Here is a 25,127-nt window from a genome sequence, read left to right on the forward strand (position 1 = left end):
GTGAAATGAAGTGTATGGATGCATGATTACTAAATACTTCAGTACTTCAGAGACACTTTTTACCAGAAGTACATTTTTGACCCAATGACAACAGCTCCGTGACCCACTTTTGGGTCCTGAACCACCAGGTGAGAACCACTGAGGAATGGTTGAAACTTAAACGTCTGTCTCCAGTGTTTTAGAATTGGTTAAGATCTCAAAATCATCTGGTATGTATCCAGCCTTGATGTATGCGGCTGTTATTTTAGCAAAATCATGACTTTTACATTGGTTACGCTGCTGTCGTCTTTGGGCAGAGCCATGGACTTGCTGTGAGTGCTATTGGATCTGCATCGCCAAACCTTTGTGGTGGGAGGGCCGGGCCAGGTATTGATTAAAAATCCAAACAAGGTCCACTGAAAGCACTCAGAGTCATTTACATGAAGAGGTCAGGAGAGAAAAAACAGCTGCTGATGGATTTAAATTTCTTTCTTGCACTTTGATGCAGAGGCTGAGTTTGTCCAAAAGATCAAGAGGTTAAACCGACGATGTTTACTGAAGCAACATTACTGAATATGAGGAAATAAAGGCTGAAGCATAAACATTTAAAATATCTTTAATCATTGGATACGCTTGTATAATTTACATACTGCATAATATTTTTCTCCACATTAGTTCACATAATCAGTTATTTCTTGAACGTTTTCCACTTCACAAAGAAAAAATAACATTTTTCTCTGGACACATTGCATAACAAAATAACTATAGAGCATCGTACCATGGAAATAAAAACAATTCCACTCACTCAAGCAGGTTATTGATTTAACTGATCCAGTGAACTGCAGTCGCTGGCTTTCATCTCCCCATCCTCAAAGCTTTGTGTTAAATTTTGGACCTTGTTCAGAGCCCAGTGTGCACTCAGTGGGGTTTATTTCAATCCACGTCCATTTCTTTGAGCTTTTTGGGACGGTAACAAAAAGGTAGAATACAAGCAAGATTCAAGGAGAGGAAAAGCTTAATGACTCTCTTGGAGGAGCTGTCAGGTACCTTGAGACCTCACGTCAGTCCCCGGATGGATTGTGCTTGAGTGTATGTTTGTGTATGTAGAAGAGGAAGGAAGAAAACAGCAGGACACCGGGGGTGGAAGCTTCCTCTTTGCTGCATGCTGTGTGCTATGCTGCTCTGTTTGTCCCTCTATTCTGCCTCCATGGAGATACAAGCAGTGTGTCTGTGTTTTAGATGGCAAAGGAGGAGAGCATTTAGAGAGGGAGGCCGAGCTGTAGACTAATGAAATTTTTAAAAAGTTGCCCAAAAATCTTTCTTTCTGCAAGTTCAACATAGTCAAGGCAGACAGCTTCTCAACATGGGTCTGGATTTGCTCGCGGTTTCTGCCTATTACAAGAAAGATTTCCTTGCTGCTGTAACTCAGATAAATGTTACCTAGAGCTTTCCTCATGGTGGATTAATGTTGGGTCTGTGAAGATAATATAATACAGAGTACGGTCCAGATCTGGGCCTTCATTTACGTATAAACAGTGCATACTCACAGATCTGTGCTTAATGAGTGCATAAGATCATTCCCAAAGTGTGGAATTTATAAACTTAGACTTTTCACTTTGTTTCACAGATCAGTGGCATGGGATTAATGTCACATCCATCTTGGCAACAGCTCGAGGCGTGCGCTCTCGGGGAGTAAACAACATAGTGCAAGCTCAACAGGCAGTGGCTATCATGTCAGTACACAACTCCTTATTATGAGTGGAGCCAGTTGGTAATTCAAACTCTTGCTGGAGCAGACAGAAGAGTAAAAGCAGCTTTAACATCAGGAAAAGCTTTCAGCGAAGCTCTTTACTCTAAAGATGCTATCCAGCTCTGAAAAAAACTAGCAAAATAGCTGCATTCATGCTAATATCTTCACTTGCTGCCTTTGTTTACATGCTTTTGCAGTGCAACTAAGGCCGCTGTTATACGACGTTTTGCTTTCGTTTTTGTTTCCAAAAAGTTCCACGTTCAGACGGCAACGTTTTCAGAACGATCTCCGTTCACGCAAGACTGCAGGAAACACCAAAAATGATGTAGTATACATGTCAGGCCAGTAGATGGCGGTGTGGTCCGGTCTTGTCCAATATCGCCTTCGGGCTGCCTTTCGACAGCGTATGGGTCGAGTCAGAATCTGGTGCAGGCACGAAATATGTCTCCGCTGATCCAAGTGATGGTGAAGTAAATTAGCACTTTGTTGGAGAAGTACAGTTAAACTCAAAAGAGTAAGGAGCATGAACAGTACAATGGTGTTGGCCATCTTTGTTTTGTTTTGGGCTTCCCATCTGCGCATGCGTTATAAGCCTACTCACGCATGGCTATTTACTGCAGCCACAGTGCGCATGTCTGTTTTCAGAAAGTGCCGGTTTTCCTGTTCACACAGAGACGGAGACAAGGGTATTTTGAGAAGCTTCCACTCTGGGGCCCATTTCCACAAAGTTCAGTTTTCAGGCATCAAAACGCCGTTGCCGTGTAAATGGACGCAAATGCTACAAAACTTTTGCGTTTTCACTCGAAAAAGTTGTTGTGTAAACAGGGCATAAACCCCTCTTGTATCTACCACCTCTTTCTCCTCAAAATGAGGCTGATTGGTCTCTGACCATCAGCATAAAGCTTTACATGATAGATATGACTGTTGACAGACGTGGAATCTGGCCGGCTCATCAGCTTTGTGAGGTTAGTTTTAGTTTAGAATGAGTGAAGACAGAAGCACAGCTTCAACCATGCTTACACACAGGATCTAGTGGTAGAACATTAAAAATACATTTAAAAAAAAAGCAATATGAGTGCCAAGGCATGCACTGATTAATTTCATTATCCATGCTTGATTCAGTTTTTCTTTAACGGAAAAACTGTTGTGTTGTTTGAATTAAACACGATGTCTGATCGATGCTGAAAGATTTGGCAAACCATGCGCTACATAGGCAGCTCCTCTTAGCAGAGCGTGCTGATCTGTTTGGGTCAGACTGTACCCTTTATAAATATCTCTGTTTGGAGAATGTCACTGCTTGATTATTAGTGCCAGTGAACTGATGACACCGTATGTGCAGTATCTAAGACTACCTTTGCTTTCATTGCCATTATTCCTGGGAGTTAAAATATTTACGTGATTTTTAAAAGGGATGTGTTACTGTATAGAGTTCATTGGAGGTGTTTATGGATACAAATTTCTCAGAGCATGCATGAGCCTGCTGGATAAGAAGAGGTGGTATATACCAGCTCTGATTACCTACTGATTTACATTTGACCAGCATACATTTCTTTGAACCATGGGTTCCATCTTGGCCTTGTAGATTTCTGTTTTAACTGTTATTGTGCTGTTAAATTTACTGATATTTTAATTATGACTTTTATTATTGCTGTTTCTATTTTGTCTTGCAATTTAACTATCGTAACTCAGATTTTTAGTGCTTTTATGTTCGGACCACTAGAAGAGTAGTTCCCACCTTTGTTGTTGCTAATGGGGATCCAAAAAAACTAAATAACATGAAATTTAGAGCCCTTTAAAGAGGGTGCCTTGCTGGAAAGAGGTGAAATACACGACATGGACAAACATATTTGGCTGCCTGACCATTACACCAACAGGGACTGTAATGAAACGGTATTATTATTGTAAATTTGTGTACTTTAATATGGTGTTGCTAGGTGCTCGATTTTAGACACCTAGATTCAATAATCAGGTGTGGCTAAAAACTTTCATACAGGCTTGTAAAAGTGTTAACATAAGTCTAGTTTTACTTACACTGACTCTTAAAACGCAGCACATCCCATCTCTTCACCTGCTGTCATTCAAAAAGCCCTGCTTTTACTTCCACCAGTGCTGCACTAAACATCGTTTTATGGCCACTAGAGCTGAAAAACCAGCCAGGTCTCATCGTCATGGCAACCTTGTGGATATCCACTCGTCTATGTAATCACGCTGTTTGTCTTGTGCCCAGAATAGCCGGGAGGGTTCCTGGCACCTGAAGCGAAGGCAAACACATCACGCACTGGGCATCTGATAAATCCTGGACATCATAAAAGGATAAAACAGAAGAATTTCAAGCTTGTGTCAACCTTTATAGTGCGCTAAAATAAAATCTGCACAGCGAGAGGAGGCTTTCAGGTATTTTCTGCAGGCTGCCAGTTCATACAACATCCATTCCTCTGCATGCTCACAGCAGTTATAACCCTTTTCATAAACAATGAGGCCACAGGCGATTTCTCCTGGCACCTCGACTGTCAGACCTCATTAAATCTCCACCAGTCAGCGCTTTAAAACAATGTTTATATTCCCATTTTAAACCGTATGTGCCCAGTGAAAACTCATTACAACATTAAGCTATGGTTTAGCACAATATAGCTTAATGTGATGTGTTTTACAGGTTTGTTCCCTGCTCTAAAAAGTTGGGCTTTTTTCCATACGGCTCTGCAGAATTTGGGAAACCACAAACTAGCAGAGCAGACTGTCTCTCTGGCATGCAACTTCATTTTACAGCCAACACGTATGTTATAAAGGGAAGGAGGTCTCAAATGGCTTCGTGACATTCACCATGGCTGACACACTTTTACCTCTTCTTCTGCATTTAACAAGGTTTAGAGGGATAACAGAGGATGCAGACTTCTAACTTGTCCAAGAGTTCAGGGTCCAGTCTGGCCACATTTTCCTCACCCATCTCCTCCACTGGCCTGCAGTAGCGTCTGTGGTGCCTGCTTTATGTTGCTGTCTCCAGTGAGAGGGCATTGTGTGTGCGCATGATGTGAGTGTTGGCAGAGGAGGAAGTTTTCCATCCAACCAGAGTGGCGACGGAAAGTAGGAGGAAAAGAAGGGCAGAGGGACAAGAGGCAGCACCTACTGCTCTGAAAAATGGAGATCGAGAGTTTAACATCTTACTTTAGCTGCCTTTAAAGATAAAATTTCCTTATAGACGTCACGCTCAGTGTGCAACACAACTGGGCTGGCCGGCATAACGTTCTAAAAGATCGCTGTCTGATCAGTGGGGAATGGATGAAATCAGATAATAGTATCTGCTTATGTTAGGGATACTTGGACTCAACAGAGATCCATACCATTTCCTAAAGACATGGTGGACTGTTGACAATATGTGCTCATAAATTGAGTTTTACATGGATATGAAGCTGAGCCTGAAAGCACATATCAGCCTGGTTCATCAGTGCTGGATGTAAAACTGAATTAACATTGAAAGTTTGTTAATACAGAGCTCTAGATCAGTTATTTCTCCTTATTTCAGTGTTTCATATTTGTTTTCTAACTGAGCTTAACTGTAAAATTCAGAGCACATTTCACAACAAGGTCAACGTCCCCCAACTGTCTTTCTAATCCAGATTGATTCTAACCCAAGTTAAACCTCTATCTTATTTTTAACGTGACAAATTCCTACAGTGCAGCTCTCAACTTTCATTTTATGACGTTTAAGCTGTTATGGTGTCGGACATGTTCACTTCATGGATTGCTGAAGGAAATAACTTCAGTATTTCACTAGCTACACTAGCTACGTAGTTAACGTTACTACATAAGCCAATATAGCAACGTCATCTTTAGTTTTAATGTAAGCTTTGATTCACTTTTCTTTCGCATTGCCATTTGTTTTGTTTACATGTGTGATTTTGGCACATGCAGAACGCTCCACACTCTAAATGTCACTGATGTCACGGGACAAATTGTAGAGGGCAGGACAAAAATCAAACATGTTAGACTTTCCATCAGGAGGTCTTTAGGTGTCTTAGATGTATTCTTGATTGCCATTAACTATGACATGACATGAAGATGATAGATTTCAGGCATACATGGCACAGAACCCTGCAACTGTGAGGTCAAGATGCTGAAAACATGTAGTCTGACCTTGGCCTTAGACTTGAAATATAAATATCTAATCTAAGCTGTCTGACCTTGACCAGAATGAAATAACTTCACACTTGTTTTTATTCTTCCAGCACAGCACATCAGTATGTGATTATTCAGTATGTGCGTATTTGAAATATCTTTTACAAAACTGTTCTTTGGATTAATATTGATGAACTTAAACTATTAAAAGATAGCTGAGGATGTAACTGTAATTGTTACAGTAGAGCTGATTAAATCTGCTATTAACTATACTTCTCGTTACATTTGTACAGTCAGGTGTCATCAGCATAACATGAAAGCCCACATCCTGGTATACCCACATGAAATCAAAGTCTGTTTTGGGGAAAAGGTAAGAGATTTTGAGTTTTAAATCTGTGTCTCTGCTAACATTAGCAGATCATATTTGCTGTTATGAAACAGAAAGCTTGACAGTTGTGAAGTGACAAACTACAGACGTTGAGGAAAGGTCTCCAACAGTGTAAATAAACTAGTAAGATAAGCAACCGTGGAAAAATGAACCAGGTCCCCTTTAGATGTAGAGAGTTAAAATCCTCTACATTTTGGTGCTTTTTGACTGACTTACTACTACATGTATTTGTTTTGAGTAGCATTTTGGCTGCAGTATCAAAAATCATGTATTGTATTGTAGTGCTTATTTAAAATCTTGTTAGATTTTGTGCCATTTAATGATTTGACCTTTTTCAGAAGGCCAGGAGAGAGAGGAAAAAGCAAATTTGTAATTCTGATTATGTAACATGTTCCCTCCTATTATCCAAAGTGTTGCAATATTAACATTTCAAACTGCAGACTGGTGGGAGATGGAGTATCACTGTGATAAATAGCTGAAAATGCACCAAAGCCTTTGGGACTCATCTATTCTTATCCAAACCTGACAGGCCAGCTGTGCTCAGGCAGGTAGCCGGCATCTGTCCTTAGCACACACTGTGAAACACACTGTGAAACACACAAACACAAACATACACCCCCGCCCTGTCAGTAGTCTTTAAAATCCTGAAAAACAGGCAATATTATTTGATTTCATTTGCTGAGCAGAGGCTGCTTATGTAAGCTGGTAGAGAGGATTCAAGAAATATTGCTTTGCTGCTCTGATTGTGTCAGGTCTTTCAGGCATTACTCATCATTTTAACCAATAAAGCTCTCAGCACAGGGCATGCAATATTCAACCCAGCCAACATTTAAAGTCAACACTCACATGGCAAGAGCACACAGACTGTTGGTCTAGCCATTTGTACACGCAAGCCGAGGCCAGTAGAAGCCAAAAATACTACAAATAAAATCACTTCAAAATCTCAGATTATCCTATCAACAGTGCAGTTTAGAAGGAAAACGTTCAGGCATATACAGTTAAGGTTTACACCAACCAGGCACAACATCTGTTCATAAAAACGAGTACAGAACTGTAAAGGTGAAACAGAAACAAAACCCAGCCATATTCAATATCAGCCTACAACCAGTCACAAATAGTACCTGATTCACAGACTAGCTGTATTGCAATTCAGTGAATATACAATATTGCAAAGGGTTGGTTAAGCACTGAAGGGATTAGCTTTACAGAGACACAAATGCTAACAGTGGGTACATTGATCCCCACAAAGGGGAAACTTTTACCTACTCATCTTTATCACATTCTTAACTGCTTGTAGCTATGAGTTTAGGGACAAACATGCCAAAAATTTCACAATAAGGTCTTTTAAAGCAAGCAGGTTCTTATTCCAATATCATCAAATACCAGCGCCATTGGATTTTTTTTTAAAACATACTGGATTGGTTGAAAAGGTCAGTCCTTTTTCTTCAAGACTGACTGACTGCAGACCATAGATCTCAGATGCCCTCCCTTTGCAAACCGCTACAGTGAGACGCAGCATCTGTCAGGACAAGAATACACACTAACACTTTGAAAATAACTGGATCAAACTTCCAGTTAAGGTTAGGGTAAGGGTTAAATTAGTAAAAAGTCAAAAACCTGACCTGAAAAAACAGATTGCAAAAGGTAAATAAAGTCAATGGTATGCTTACAGGAGAAAAAGATTGTCCTCCATGTAAACACTCTAACACAGCTGAGGCTAAAGCTAATGGAGCTACGTAAGCTACATAGATATGGTAGCGAAATGTATAGCTAACACAACTGCTCAAACTATGTATGTAATGCAGCTACATAAATAATAAAGCTTAATCAAAAGCTAACATAGCTACCGTGGCTACATAGATAATGTAGCTACATAACTAACATAGCTAAAATCTAAAACATACTGAGCTACATTAGCTATGTAGATAACACAGCTTCATAAACATAGCCAAACTGAAAGATAACACAACTATGTAGGTACCTTAGTCACATAACTAATGTAGCTTAAGCTTAAGCAAACAACGCTATGTTAGCCACGTAGATAATGTAGCTACATAACTAACATAGCCAAAGCAAATGAAGCCACGTTAGTTTTTAGTTTATGCTGTTTGTTAAGCAAGAACCCTTTTAGAAGTAGTTATGCCAACAGTGGATGCTTTAGCTGTGTTAGCTCATGCTAACATAGCGCAATTGGCATACGTAGTGACGTACCTAGCGAGTAGTAAAAGCGAGCCACTCTTCACGTAACTGCTTCTATAACAGGTCCATCCACCTTATTCCCAGCCCCAGTGATATTTTTTGTGAAATGTGGGTGCGATTTTCGATCCTTTCTGCCCAAGCAGGACTTTGCATAGTAACGTGATGCTAATCGTGATTATATGAGCGATTTGGAGGTTAAAATATGTATCTCATCATCTCTTAGAACTCAAACTGGATGACATTAATCCACCTTCTACAGGAGAGGACAAAATGAAGAAATTAGCTCTGAAAACATACACATTCATAGTTAGCTAACTTTATTAGGTTCGTATCAGTATTTGCACAGTAATAAGGACGACTATGTTAAGTCAAAAAAGTTTTGACACAACTTTGTATACTTAAAAGAAGATGCAGAACCAAGTTAGAGCTTTAACATGTCTCTCTTTAGTTTGCTTAAATTTTATTACACTAATTAATCCCTCTTGAAATGTGTGAATTACATCAATATCATTGATTCACTTGGTTAACTCTTGGGTACCAGGCACAGAGCAACAGGTACCAGGCATTACAGAAGATATAACTTATTACTTCAAGATTATAATAACATTTAGATGGATGCTTGACTTTAAAAGTAATGTAGCAGTTCTTACAAAATAGAAGATGTATTTCTTTTTAAAAAAACGCCATTGGCCAAGTCACTTTAGTAAGTGATGGGGATTTTTGCTATTATCATTACTGTACCTGAAGTTCCACCCACATTCCTACCAGTAGACACCACAGGGATGAGGTGGACATATAATTTAATCACAGAGGAGACATTGGACCTTCTCTCTGTTTTATATTTGACATGCTGCTTATTCTGTCATGTTTGCATTGTGGTTATTCCATTAATGAAACTGCCAGACTTTGCTTATGAATAAGGATGAAAAAAAGTTACGTCCCTTCCGTTCTGACTGAGGTGACGTCTTACAGCAGGTATCTGCAAGAGGTGGCATCAGAGATCTGTGGTCTGCAGCCAGATCCCCCTCTTATTTCCCGACAACCCTACAACCTGAAGTAATTCACCAGGATTATAGTCATACCATGCTGTTTCCTCTCACATTTTCAAACTTCATCAGTCTGAGGATGTTCCATAACCCGTCAAGTAAACCAAACAGATCTGACAAAACACGGGTATTTGAGGGCTTAGGATAAGAACTCTTTTACACTTTTTGGGTAATACTTTCACAACCTCATTTTTGTTACATTGCCTTGGTTAAATGGGATATACAGCGTATTTAACTTGTTGCCTAAACACATGTTGATAAGGGAAATTTTGGTCATCTGATGATTTAAATGCAAAAAATAGGCTTACAATTGAGCCGTATCAGGGATGTCAGCTGTTGATTTTTGGGTCGAAGAGTAATATTCTTCAAGGCAGGGTCAGAAATCTCTGCTGTGTTTTACTTGTGGATGTACTGTCAGTACAGGATTTTTGGGAATTCATATTTTTGGCAAAATGGTCAAATCAGGATTCAAACCTTCTAAGCGACAATGGTTTATTTACTGGGACAAGCAACCTGAAAATGTTAGCTCTCTACCAGATCATCTTTCTGTGCTTGGAAAGGAAAAGTAATAGAAAAAGAGAAACAAGGGAAATCAGGGAATGCCAAGGAAGGCCCTGAGAAAAGGTATGACAGGATTTTGAAATACATTTTCCTAGGTTTGTTTGAGGCAGCCTGTGACGGCTGGATATGGTCAAAATCCTGTTATGTGCATCCACCTTAATACTGACATCAATGTTTCATAGAGTTAGTGCCATCACAGGAGGGAACGTGAGACAAAAGCATACTTTTTTGTCTTTCCAACCCAGTGTTGTTCGCCAAGAAAAGCCTCACTATGTGCATTTCAAAACAGCAGTTTGTTCTTTCAGTGGTCTGGTCTTTGATTTAACAGAGAGGCTGTTCCACAGTGACTCCAGCCCCTCTCTGTTACCATCCTTCTCACAAAAACGTCACATCTTCTTGCGACTGCACCCACCGCCAGTGTGCATCATACTCCAAATGCATTTTACCATTCATTTTGCATGTATCCAAGTCGATCTTCCCGTTTTTGTACTGTTTAAGTTTTGGGCTTGGGCTGGTTCCCAGTTTCTCACTGCGGCTGGTGCGGGTTGGGCTGCCAGTTTGCACAGTTGGTTTCTCCAGGACACCATTAACCTTAGGTGTTTGGGTGCTGCCCTTTGAAACGGGGCTTCCTTTGCCGGTCTCTGCAGCCTTGGCCCACACTGGAGTGTCTTGTTTGGGGCCCTCAGACTTGGCTTGAGGAGAGCTGACTGGTGATTTTACTGTTCCATTTCCAGTAACTTTACTGGGAACACCAGTCCCTGACTCACCATTCACCTCTGTCCCATTTCCAACAACAGTTCCACTTTCTGTAGGCCGAGACCCACCTCCACCACCAGAACCAGACCTACCCACTACTCCAGATCCTAGCCCAGCTGCAGTGACTGTTGGACCTGTGCGGCCCCCAACAGTAACCTCTGACACCAGGGGTGTGGTGGAGCAGATGACTGACTCTGAGCTAGAAGGGCAGTACTCGTCCATGTCATCTGCCAGCGTGTCCAGATAGCTGCCTATGGAGATGTTGTCCAGCTTGTCGTTGGGATCCTGTAGGCTGCTCCAAGAGCCCCTCCAGGAGGTGTCAGGGCCCTCGCCCAGGCTGTACTGACTGCTGGTGAGGCTGCTGCAGCGGCTCGTCAGGGTGCTGCGCTCCTCTAGAAGCCATTTCACCGCCTCAATGCCTTCATGGACCGCCAACAACTGCTGCAAAATCTTCACATCCACAGAGCGCAAGTGAGCCTGCAGGGGAGGAGAGGAAACATGGACATGATTACAAAGAGACACTGAAGTAGAAATTACCAGGTTTTCCTCCATACAGATTCAAATGCCTTTAATGGCAAATGTTCTTGTATACTAGTCTTCTACTCACAGCTCTTTTACACTACAAGTCACATTCACCCATTCACACCACATTCACACACTGATGGCAGGGGATACTAGGTAACGTAGCCATCAGTATTAATAAATCCCATTCATGCACAACTGCATACCACTGCTAAGCAGCCAGGATCACTTTAAAGTTCAGTGTGGACATTTTGACATATAGGTTGCAGGAGATGAGATGGAACTGCCAACGTTTGAAAAAAGTGGCCAAAAAAAAAAGTATTTTAATAAGGGACAGCCTGTTAAAGCAGCTAATACTGGCATCTGTCTTTCTCTCCCCTAATAGTTAACATTACTGTATTAATCTCTGTGCAACACCACAAAAACTGCGGCAGGCAGTTGAATACTTTTGTCCATATCGTCTACCTGGAATTTGCACATTAACCCTTGATTATACCCCGGCCTATAAAAGGAGGCCAGCTCTTAGTTGTTTACACTATATAGAGACTATGTTTTTAACCCTTTTAAACCTACCACTGTGCAAGTCTGCCATGACATATTCTTACATTTTTACATACTGTAGTGCAATTTTTGGGAGTATTTTTATTTGCTTTACATCATTTATAACCCTTATATCCCTAGTTTTAATAATATGTATTGACTTATGTCTTAACTACTACAATAAATTGCTGAAAAGTGCACCCAAAAAAAAAAAGAAAATCGTTTTTGTTTTTTTCACATTTATTTCAAAATATAGAAATTGCACAGCTGTATCCCTCAAATTTGTAAATGTAAAAAAATCTGTACCTAACTTGCTTTTTGAGATATAGTCAGTTTTGTAACCTGTAAAAAAATGAGTAGTTGGACTCTTTATCTGATGCTGTAATTAGTTCGAAAGCATTGCACCAGCTGTAAAACCATTGGTGTGACCATTTTTGCAGCTCCATAACTACATATGTGTGGAAATGTGTCAAAGGTGTGTGTGAAGGATGTCTGGTGTGTTTGGGTTGTGTAGGAATCAAGTGACAGGTCATGCCCACAATATGATGATGTTTATTTCAACGTAGAAAGTGCTGCAAATACCCCCGGTCTCGTTTATAAAAATTTTTTCTTATATGCGCTTTATTGTGTATTTTTACAAACCCATCACTGCAACGAAAAAGTGCTCTGAAACATGGTGAATGTGTGAAATGTTAGTGTAACTCCCCAGATTATATATGCAAAAAGAATGATTGATCTATCTTTTCCGGTTTCAAATCTAACGGCAATCAAATATGAATATGCTAATTGTAGTGTCGGCACTACGCTGGGTTCTATAGGGTTAATGTTTTTTATTATGTTCATGTTCTGATATTGTAGATTTCAACAAAGACAAAGTACAACATGTGACAACCAGACAAACTGTGAACCCAGAGAACCTCCAGGACTCAGCAGGCATTTATTTTAAGCCTTCAGCTTTGGCTCCATCGATGAGTACAAACACCATCATATTGTTATTAAACCTCTGCAGATTACCATAATTGGAAGTAAAGTATAACAGAGGCTGGCAGGTTGAGTATACGCTGCATCCAGAGAGGGAATAAGTGAGGTAACACTGGGGATTAAAAGTAAGGAGATGGAGATAAAAGAAAGCAGAGAGGCGAACACCCTGGGAACAAGAAGGTTTTGAGTGGATATAAAAAGTGGATTTTTAAGCATAAAGAGGGAAATATCAGCAGAACTGATGGCATGACTTTGATACAGTACAAAAATCTAAAAAGACAGTCAAGACAAAAAAATTAAATTAAGTCTTAATGTTCTGTAAAGGTTGCAAACTTCTCACAGTTTTATACAAAAATGATGTCATGCAGTACTTTTAAAACAGACATAATTATTGAGAAGTTACAGCCGCTTGGTGCTCTGAGGTGACATGTATGAGTATAAGAGCAAAGCCCAGTGATGAATAAGAGGAAAAAGAAAGCTGCGGTCACGGAAAATTCCTCCCAGAATACATTAGCAGAGGTCTGCGGTGAGGTGCCGGGGCCAGGAGGTGATATACGGCACCCACATCCAAAGCTGGGCCCCGATGGTATCCACTCTCCTCTGCAGATAACCGGCCACTCTTAAAGCTGAAGTCCTTCAGTGTCTCTTTTCTCTCAGTGCAATAATTTCTTTCTTTATTACTTTTTCTGTCTCTCTCCGTGCTCTCTGTCAGCATTTGAGTCTCTCTGAAGGCCACTGCAGATCTGTTTTCTGGAGTCATAAATGTTTTTATATGTCTGTGACTTTTGTCCCACATAATTATGGTGACGTTACAGATTCAGGCAAAGTAGGCAAACACCTTTTTGGACATAGTATAAAATCTTTTGTTGAATTGGTTCTTAACACATAAAAAAGAAAAGTTTACTATTTATTAAGTGTTTTGAGCTTTTACTTCAGTAAAAGTACCATAAATCTCAAGAGTTACAACATTTCTTAACATCCTATCTATAAGCATCACTTAATAAGGCCATTATAAGGTTATTATTGTTCTTTAACAGGACTGTATTAGAGTTAATAGCATGATAAACATGTTTATGGACAGATATTTTATTGTAGCTTTCATTAGTGCCTTTAAGAAACTTGTGAAACTTTAAGGGCCTGTGTCTCCAGCTTCTGTTTGTGCCGGCAGCTCTGAATTTCAATACAGAACCGATGTAGTCCAGTGTTACAGTGCTGAGAGTGTCTTGAGTGAAAACCCCCCACAGTGTCAGCTGTATAAGTTACGGTGCCCTCAACTAACAAAAGCACAGCTTTTGAAACAGCACCATGCTTGTCAATGTCACTTCTCCATGACTGATCAATCACAGTCAAGAATACTTATGATTTCAGATTTGCTTTTAAAAATAGCTCATTTAACTTGTCAATAACTCAACAAGTACTAAGTTCAATTATATTTTCCTTAAAACCCTCTGGTTCCTCATGCCAGTTGTAAACTCGGCTCATAGCCTACTGTAGGTTTGCCTTTGAATGTGTCAACTATACTGTCATTCTACAGCCTAGTTTACTTCTCAGTATGTGTGACCATGCAGCCTGATAACAGGAATAACAGACGGGATAAACTTTACAACACTTCTATATGCTCATAATCTGTCAATAAGCTGGGTGGTGTCATGCTGTATTAGACACAGGCTGTGCATCTTGCATGCCTCATTGAAATGAACAATACAACATGAGCTTCGAACTGGCATTTCGCTAGGTTGTTCTTGTCCCTAAATTTTTCGAAAAACACACATTGCCATCTCCTCAGCCATCTGTTAGCAGCATGCATTCACTGACACATCTGTGTTTACCTATCGCTGGTACACAACTACCCACCCATGTGCTCACAGATAGGAGAGAAACAGAAACAGTGCAGGGATTTGTTTCTATTTTCATTTTTGGTGAAAAAGGAAAGGGAAAAGGCAGCAGTCTGTTTCACAAGCTATCCGTAAGCTTTGTCTTTAGTTGTGGTGTAAATTCCAATCCAAACTCTAACTAGTTCAGTTGTGTTGCTGTTTGGTTGCACCGCAGAGACCACAGACTGTGGTGCACCACTGTCTACAGGTTGATCTTAATTGGTAGATCTTTATGTATAAGATGTTTTCACTTAGTTTAACCAATCACTGGTAAGCATTTTTTAACCCAGTGTTTGCTGCCTTACGTGTCAAATTGTCTCTAGCAGACAGACAGAACTTATGGTAACTGCTGTTACTCCTCAAACAGCGTCGAGTGTGGATAAAAAATATTTTTAAAAATGTGTCTGTGATGATTAAACTCTTAAATGACAAACTATGACCCAAATTTCCCCCAAAAATGTCAACAATGTATGATAATTTAATGAATTAATTCTGGATTTTTGATGGAACAAAATATATGAGTGAGAAAAGACACAGGACCAAAACTAACATGTTTTACACTCCATATTCCCATGATAAGGTGCACTTTGCCAATTTCCAGAGATCTTGAGGATTTACCTTAATATAATGGGAAAAGCATTTTTCTCATCCCAAGAAAATTAGATAAATGGGCTGAAATGTTTGGGAACCATTGAAATTCACCCATTATCACAGTAAAACAGAGCATAATAAAGTATACGGATGCATGTTCACTAAGTACTTAAGTACTTTGTAGACTTTTTGCCAACATTTTTTCCAGCCACCTGATAAAAAAAAGCTCCATGACCCACTTTTGGGTCCTGACCCACCAGTTGAGAACCACTGCTCTATTGATGTTGCCCAGATAGATGTGAAATACATCCTATGCTATGATTATGTGATACAGTCTAGCAGACAGAGAAAATACAAAACTTTACTTTTCCTACAGAAATTATAATTATATAAAGCATGGCTGCATGAACCCACTAGAGTGTCTTAGAGGAGATCTGGGGTTAGAGGTCATGTTAGCAGCAAAAGGAAAAGCATATGTAGAGGGTATGCTTGTGTTAGGTAGAAGTGCAGGGACCATAAGTGACAACGACCTTTGGTCTCTGACCTTATTGAGTCTTCATAAACCTTCGGTGTCTTCTATAAGGCTGTTATGACCCCTCCAATCTGCCAGGCCGTTTATCTCTTTCTCCTGCATAAAATTAGCTTCAGTGGGTCAGTCTCCAGTGAAGGGAGGCAACCTTATAGATTTGATCTGTGTGTTTCTGTATTGTGAACTTCAAAGCTGCTCAACAACCAGGTAGGAAAGAAAACAGTGTCTCCAAATGATTTCAAGAGCCCGGGAGTCTTCAGTGTAAAAAGGACTCCATGTACAGTATGTACTGTTCCATCATCTCTGCAGAGCTGGTGGCTGACCTTTGTTAAAACACGCCACTGTTCAGGACCGTGTCTGTTCAGTGTAAAACTGTTTTATAGATGCAGCTCTCTCCAGCTCAGTAATATGTACTATCTTTTCTTTTTATCAGGCCCTTAAAAATCACATTGTCGATGGATGATTTAAATCTCTAGTTTCAAAATCTGTGTTTAAAAGCTGCTGATAATTCCCAGAATAAAGCCAATAAGTCACATAATAAAATATACTCCATGCATTTCCTGACTTTTGTCTGCTGTTGTGCTTTTTCTTGTGAAACATTAAATACTGTCTCCTCTCCAAGCCTTGAAAAAAATCTTCAAATAATACAACCAGAGTGAAAAAAACAGGGAGTTAAAGCCACAGAGGTTTGTAACTATCAATTTAGAATCTCAGTTTAAATATAGCTGGGTTGGTTCCTGTTATTTTCTGCCAAACACATAATCCACGCTGAACTCTTGAGCTGTCATCACAGCTTACATGTGCCTATACTGACTCAAACACTGCTGCTTACCCTGGTTTCCTTGTAACGTTAATGGACTGTTTCTGCAACTTTTGCTAATTTACATTTATTCCTTAGTGGCAAAAATCTAAACCATGACATCTCCAAGTCAAACCTTAACATGGATAAGCATGTGGAGACAAAAACAGTCCCTAATAGGCTGGAAAGTCCATCTATCCCATGCTAGTACTTTATCATTTCTCAACAATTAAAACACAAACCCCAAACCTAAGCTTTACCAAAATTATAGTACCCTTAAAGTTGTTTACAAGAAAATAAAGGCGTGGGCCTCGTGGTCTGTGTGGGTGCAGATCTGTCTAATCTACAGTCACAGAGTATGTTGAAAAGAGAGACAAATATCACATAAATATGTTTATCCTCAGTCTCATGATTCCCATTGAGATATCAGCGAGATCAAAGAAGAGGACCCACAGATCACCAACCAAAGCTTTCCATCTGTGTGGCTGTAAACCCGCTGATGTCCTGGGGCACAGTCAGACATGTGGGGTGTGGTTCAGGTTTGAGGTTTGAGGTTTTTGGCTGGCACAGGAGTAGGTGAACTAATGAGGGTGGCAGTAAAAGCAGCTCTACGCCTGTCAGCACTGAGGTGGCAAAATGCTAACGAAGCTGAGTGCTCCAGCGCTCTGCTGCTGAGCCGGGGCCCTCTGACAAGATTAGATTCACTGAAGTCACGGCTGCTTTCACACCTCGCTGTTTCATGTCTTTAGTGGACAGACTGCATTTTAGTTCAGGTTCTATTTCAGTGATAAATGGTTGTGTGGAAGTTGTTGTTCACCAAATTGAAACTCTTTGTATCAACACTTACTTGTTGGCTCCATAATCATCAGTTGACAATCATTTAAAACTTTTGCAATTCTGGTTTTAGAAAATCTACAAGTCTTTGATTAGCAAGAAAACCTGCTAATCCTATTGACTGAAACACAAACACGCTGAAACACGTTAGGAAAATGAATAAATAATAAAGACTGTACATCAAGGACCGCGCATCAACACCTTTGCATCATTTAACCATACCAAAAGTCATCACAATAGTAAGTAATCTGTAGTAACGATATTCTTCAGAACATGAGATGAGAATCTAATCTCTCGCTTAAAAATAAATCTGAGCAAAAGTAAATTTAACTCTGATATCAACAATTAAGATATCAACTTTTAGGTTAACATAAATACATCTAGTTTTAAAGCCAATAATATTTGTTAAAAACATAAGACATTGTGAATTTGATCCTGAACAAGAATACTTTACACAATAAACAGATCTTAAACAGATCAAAGTTCACCCACATAACAAAACCTGATCTTGTTATCTTTACTCTGTTCAATCCTTTAATTCAAAATACAACCTTACCAGTGAATCAGCATCCCCTGTGCTGCATTATGGATATTTCCAAGTTTCATGAAGAGCTTTCAAAGGATTAGCTGAACTGCTATATGAGGACATGGCAGTGATGGTGGATAAGATTGGTGAATTTCAAATCTAGTGATATGTAGGCAGAGTTGTTCCCATGATGCCCTTGGGCAGAGTGTTTCTATGTGTTCAGGTGAGTTTAGATGTTTCCTGTTGTGCAGAGATCACTGCTGGGATTCCTTTCTTTGTGTTTCTGATGAATTATTGTTGTTTTTTAATGTTAAACCCTTTAGCACCGGGAGTGAAGTGAACACTTCCTGACAATAAGATGGACTAGCTGTCTGCTATTTACAAGTAAACACTAAACCTTTGATATCCCCAGTTGTGCAGTGAATTCAAGGAAGTGTAAAATACTACTAAAGATACTAAAGACTACTTTTGTTCAAAATGTAAGTTAATGTAACTTGGATTTTTTTGTTCATTCACAAAAAACAATAAGTACTTTATACAAAGATTATGTGGCTTGATTTACATTACACATTTCTGCAGAAAGTTACCGAGGTTTTCTAAGAAGATAAGGCTGGATCTCTATCAGTTTAGAGACAAACATTCACACTCACAACCACGGGCAATTTAGAATCACTAACCCATCAAGCATGCCCTTGGTCTCCAGGAGGAAGTCGGAGTACTCATAGAAGAACCCATGCATGCACAGGGAGAGCATGCAAACTTCATACAGAGAGATACCTGGGATTCAAACCAGGAACTCTTGCTGTGAGTCGACAGCACTAACCACTGCACCACCATGCAACCAAGTGTATAAATGTTATATTAAATTACACTACAGGCAAATCTGAATTTGAGTCTCTCATCTCCATCATCTATTAATTTCAATGATCTCTGGTTAACCATTTTTTTTTAGTTTATTAATGCAAGTATACCTATTATTTAGGGTGCTGTTGGCCATATGGTTAGGTTATATCCCATGAACTTGGGTGGGCCAAGTATCATTCCTCACTTTCCTATCCCTGGTTGTGACTCTGTCCATTGTTCTCCTCTACAAAAAAGGTGAAAAAAAAATCTCAAAATACATCTAAAAAGAAAAAACATATCTATGTCTATCTCCTTTTAATCCTATGGTATCAATGGTCCCGTTATTTTTTTTCCTTGGGCTTAAAAGATATTCTGATGGAAATCTTTCTAAATTTGATGACTTAAAAATCCAAATCATCTATTAACCCATAAAAAACATTTGGCACAACAGTCTAAAGTCATTGTATATAAAATTTTCTGTCCTGGGTTTAAAATTTTGTAGTTTAAATTGATAAATGTAACATAAAAACACACCAGAGACGCCACTCCTGATTATAAATCTACAGGTCAATTTCATCTACTGTATATTACAGAGGTAAAATTTTCTGAATGGCTGGGCAGTAATCTAGACATTTAATTTGTGGGTTATACATGACATTGTGTTACAAAATAATCGTATGCAAAGCTCCTTTATTATGATTCATGGTTTCTGGCGGTGAATCAAAAATGCCTGTCTTCGTTCCAACAGTTTTCAAGCATGCATGCCAGATACATCTTTCAGCGTGTCACTCTACTGTTCTCTCATCTCCATTATCTTCATGACTTCCATATTGATTTCAGCTTTAATTATAAAATGAGGGGAAGCATGCTCATTAAAGAGAGCACCCAGTCAAACATGAAGGGTCTAACTGAGGTCAAGAGGTCTTCATGTGAGACCCATCAGTACGAGAGCAGGAAGTGAACGTTCAGGACTCTGCAGCATTGGGAACTGAACACCATCAATCATGTTTTACTCCTGTTTGAGCCGTTTGTACACAGCCAAACAGATTTCATTTTCCCAGCTCAGGCCAAGAGCCAAGCAGCTCCTGGCTGATCCATAGGATCCTGGAAAGCTCATTTTCTGCCTTTTATCCGGTTCGGTACGGCCTGTGTGTGCACTGAAAAAATGCAGCTAAATGTTGTTCTTTATGCACAGTTAGTCTGACTTAGTGAGTGTTTGCTTGGTGTTGAAGATTTCCTATCATATATAATTTTAAAGATTATTTTAGGGCGCTTGCCTTTATCATAAAAGGACAGCTGAAGAGATGCAGGAAGTATGGGGGGAGAGACTGGAGGAAGACATGCATCAAACAGCACTGAGACTAGAAACTGTGCGATGAACCACTACTGCCTCTCTATATGGGTGCCTGCTCTATCCACTGAGCCAAACCAGCACCCTCATATTTCATTTTAAATCAAAATCAGCCATACTTTCCCTGATTTCAAATTATCTTTTTGTTTATTCACTTTTCCATTTTATTATTTATCACTGGAAGAGTATTAAGAGCTTTCTGCCTATCCTCCATGAGGGATAGGTTGTCTGCAATCACATGATCCTGAATGTCCATTCGGGGTCATGAAGTGAGGGACAGCCGTTAAGAAGGAACAGGAGCAGAGGAACGGCTCTAAATGTACCTGAATGTTGCAATTATCATCAGAACAGTTCTACATAAATCAAGTATGACCCATACACTTTACAAAAAAAGGGATTTTTTTCCAGATTAACTGATCTACCTTGTGTTGAGGTTATTAATATCACAAATTATTCCTGCAGACCTTCAAGTGTAAAGCATCATCTAGTCAGATGAAAAAACTCCTCATTTTGTCATAACCTTGCTTTTAATTGAAACACTGATATACTACCAACGTAATAACCTTGTGGGGTGGGCAGCTGAGAGATGATGTACCGTTCAGGATCAAGAATGTTCTACAAAACTGCTCTTTTATGTGAGCCGCAGTAGCTAACTCCTGTTTGAGTGCCAGTTTCCTTTCCTCCATCATTTGCCGTTATTTAATCCACATTCAAAAAGTAAAACTGTGATCAAATGAAGAGGCGTTTTGGAGCTCTTAAAAGAGACTGATGTCCCTTCACAACGACTGAGACTGGACAGACATCAGCTGAGGAAACACTGGTCAGAGTTTAATGTAATACCTTGACCAAACTGTACAAACTAAATCAGACCACTTTGTGGAACTACACTCATCCAGGCTTTAGATGGAGGCTTTTTCGAATTCCTGCTGGCTAATGTTTCTCCAAGAGCTTTTTTTAAATTCTTTTTTACTTTTTTGCCTCAATATCTCACTATTTTTAAGGGACAAAAGTAGGTTAAGAATTAAGATATTTTTTATTTTCATATTTTGAATGCTGAGCAAAGTGGTAAACAGCTCAAAACATGATCTTTGGTTGCATTTCTCTATGCAGAATCCACTTTTGCAGCTGCGTAACATCATCTGCAAGGAATACACCAGCTGAAGAGAGAAAGCACAGTGGTGGTTCAAGAAGAAAGGCTGGTGTGGTCCCTGTGGTTGTGTGACTGTAGAAATCTTGTATGTAAGGGATGAACATGAGGTCAAATGACCTTTTTACCTGGACAATGCATTAATTCATTCTTGAGATGGAGTAGACATTGGTGCAAAGTTAGAAGAAAATCCATATAAGCCTTCTTCATGTACTGTGTTGCTAAGCAAGGAATTTGTGTTGAAGTTTTTTTTTAACTTATTTTTGGTATTTTGATGCCTTTATTGACAGTGGAGGACAGTGGATCGGAATCGGAAACAGGGACAAGAGTTGGGGGAGAGACATGTGGGAAAGTGCCACAGAGGGATTCGACCCTGGGCCTACTGCGTACATGGGACGCGCCTTAAACAACTCGGCCACCAGGAATTTGTGCAAGTTTGTCCCTTCGTCAGAGTGGGCATATTTACAAAGTTTTAGACAAGCCCTAAAAGCATTCTTGAGGTATCACATTCATAACCAAAGGACGGGCATGAGTCCCAATAACCTAAACCTTGACACATGAACTCCAAGATCTAAGCAGTTTATCCTCGTGTCAGAGTGGATATTTTTGAAGAGTTTGAAAAAGATCCTTCACAGGGTTCTTGAGGTATTGGTTAATAAAAATGACCCAAACTGACAGATGGACAGACAGATGGACAACCCAAAAACATAAAGCCTTCAGTCTTGACTATCACTGGTTCAGCGACATTATAATGACCACATAATGCACACATCTAAGGCAAAAAATCCAGGAAAATAATCTTTTGAATTGTAAGAAAAAACAATGGATCATCTGCAAAAGCGTCATCTTTCATTCTTAGCTTCTGTAACGTAATCTATCACAACCCATTCACCTTTCTACTTGGACTTCCATATACTAAAAAATCAGTTCATTTAATGAAAGACAGCCATAGAAAAGCTATACTGAAAAGAACCAGTAACCTCGTTGCTCGATAAGGTATTGCTGAGTTTTAGGACACACCTTGTGTTGAATACAAACATCAGACAAAGATGGCTGATGGAAACACCGCAGAGATCTCATCTACATCAGGGAGTAGAACTGAAGTTGTTTTAAATCCCTCATTCTGACTGACCTATTTCTTCTTCTTTGAAAACAGAGGAGACAACTAAGATCTAGAACGTGCCAGAACTCCCAAACACAACTTCTGTTTGAGTAACAAATCCTGTTGTTGACAAGTTTCCCATCGTGAGTGTTGTTTAACTTTAATCTTCCAGAAAAGTGTAGTTACACAGACATTCTGATGCCAAATGTTTGGTCTGTTTTATCCAGATCTTTTGAAAAAATCTGCTCCACATTGATTGATTTTAGACAGAAAAACTTAAGTAAAATGTTGGCTTTAAGCTTCTATCATTCTCTGCATACCAATAAATGAAAGAGGAAATAAAGAATGAGATGGACTGTCTGACTGGTGCACTGGCAGCAGCAATGTGATGATACGTGTTGAACTGCAGAGGCACAGAGGGAGGCTGGATTTTCCTCTAAATCTACCTTCTAACCCTCGCTTGGTAATGAAACATAAACTGAGTTTTCTCCTGAGGTCGGCGGGGCTCAGCTGTGGGCTGAGGAGCTCAGAGGAAGATGGATTGGACTACTGCTCATTCATGCCAAAAGGAGCCAGTCAAGGTGATTCTGACTTCTATTTGGGATTTCTCCTGGGCTCCTTAATTTGGAAGATTAATTGGGCACGTCATGTCTAACTTGGCATGGACACACCTTGAAATCCCCAAGAGGAGCAGGGAAATGTTGCTGTGAAGGACTTCAGGTCCCCGCTCACTTACAAATGAACTGATGGATTGAGAACGGATTCAGAAGTTCATAAGTGTAACAGCAGTGCTCACTTCTGCTTTTGCACGCCATAAATGATTACAAAAGATCAAACCAACCTTAAAAAAACCTAACTCATTCCTAAAGCTTAGTTAGAGACACCCAGACTTTATTATTGAGCAGGTTGCCTCCGAATCATCTTCTCACTGCATTACCATTCAGCCTCTGACAAACTGAGGGTCTAATTCACAGATGACACGGTACATTGTGATGTGTTCTGCTCAGCTGGAGCGTGATTGATGACGCAGACAGAGTCTCCCATGTGGCGAAAAACAGCTTCTCAATGTCACACAGCGACTGAACAGACTGCTGAATCACTGCCAGCAGGGACGGCTCAAACACACGCTCAGTCTCTGTCCTGCAGCAGCAAAATAAACACCAGTCTCTCTCTGCACCCTCTCTCTCTCTCCTGTCCCCTGGTGCCACTGTCATTTCACCTTCCCATCTAACCCGGGGCCTGCGCAGACACACGGCGTCCTTGCAGAGGTCCTCCAGTCTCTATACACAGCAGAAGGTCATCCATGTCTCTTCATGAACCTCCAACTGCTCCATCTGTCTGCGTTCACCTCTGAATGCTCTGGAAATATCAGCCTTGGTTTAGTCTCTTCTACCTTTTGCACCAGGCTGATCAAAGCCTCGCTGCATCTGTTTTTTCTCCCCTCTGTTTTGATGTCATGTTTTGGATCTTACTGCATGGTGCATGTTAGAGCAAATGAAATCGTTTGGTTTTTTGCAGAAATATTTGAACAGCTCTTGCAAAAGATTCTACTGATATGATCAAATTTAAAACAACAAGTGTAACTGGCAGCTTTGAGCTTGGTGCTTATTCTCAGTATCAGGGTAACACTCTACATAGTGATCCTTTAGAATACTTGTTGTTGTAAGGAGTGATTCAACATGTTAGTTCTACATCTCATGTAATCAGGTAATCTGATGTTGAGCAGTTATTCAATAAAAATAATCTGTTGCCAAGAAAAAAGTTGAATTTCATTTCTCTTCTGTTACCACAAAGCATTTAAACTCTCAGTTTGTCTCCAGCTTCTGAGCATGCAGCTGTGTACCATCAGAAAATAAACCTAGAAATGTCAGTTTGCATGTGTAGCTAATTCAACTAGCCAGATGGCATAGAGGCATTTACTTTGTGCAAGTATCCCCATTATCTGGTATTTTTGGACAAAAGGGATTAGAACAGCCTCATGATGACATCCAAGTTCAAGAGCTTGTGTGGTATTGTCTTTATAGAAACAGCTGTGTCTAATAAAAAGACGGTAGAAAATATTACCCAAGGTCTGAGTGAAGTCATTTCATTATAGATGGAGGGTGTGAAGCCAGTCAGTGGCAGCAGTCTTATTAAAAATGTCTCTGAATCACTTCAGATCAACTGAGAAACACAGAGGTGGAGGTGAGGCAGGTCTGAAGCCTTCAGAACTACACTGGGCTGGCTGTGCAGTGATTAAGGGTCAACCGATATTGGTTTTTCAGGGCCGACATCTGTACAGATTATTAGTAGTGCATGTGAGCAATAATCATGGCATACAAAACGTTCTTAATGAGGCAAAAGTAAAACTGCATGTTAAAAATAAAGGGAAATTAAGAATTTAGCATTAGCGCAGTCAACATGAGAAACAGCACAGAGCAACACTGTAGCAGCAGGAAACAGGAAGTGATGTACATTCCCTGTGTCAGTGCCACCCAGGCCTCAGTGTTGATTGGCTGGAAGTTGTGTGAAATCAAGCCAGTCAGATTGTGTTGTGGGCGGGACATGAGTGAGACTGTAGAGCAGGGTTTATCAACTACATTTGCACAAGGGTCAGCTTATGTCTATGCAGACACTGTGAGGGCCGGCGCTAAATAAAAGAAACATTTTTGTCTAAATAATTGTATTTTCTTTAAAATGTACCTTTTTTTAGCCTT

The 25,127-nt window shown here is 39.9% G+C and overlaps 1 protein-coding gene across 1 annotated transcript in view; it reads right to left on the bottom strand.

Moving 5' to 3' along the window:
• Nucleotides 1-579: 579 nt before the first annotated feature.
• Nucleotides 580-25,127, bottom strand: part of lurap1 (leucine rich adaptor protein 1) — a 37,491-nt gene continuing 12,943 nt past the window's right edge. The window contains exon 2 of the mRNA XM_041790548.1: nucleotides 580-11,269. Within this exon, the coding sequence (XP_041646482.1) occupies nucleotides 10,412-11,269 (858 nt within the window). The 3' untranslated portion in view covers nucleotides 580-10,411. The remainder of the gene's footprint in view (nucleotides 11,270-25,127) is intronic.

Source organism: Cheilinus undulatus, linkage group 7 (assembly GCF_018320785.1).
Source record: "Cheilinus undulatus linkage group 7, ASM1832078v1, whole genome shotgun sequence".
Classification (NCBI taxonomy): domain Eukaryota; kingdom Metazoa; phylum Chordata; class Actinopteri; order Labriformes; family Labridae; genus Cheilinus; species Cheilinus undulatus.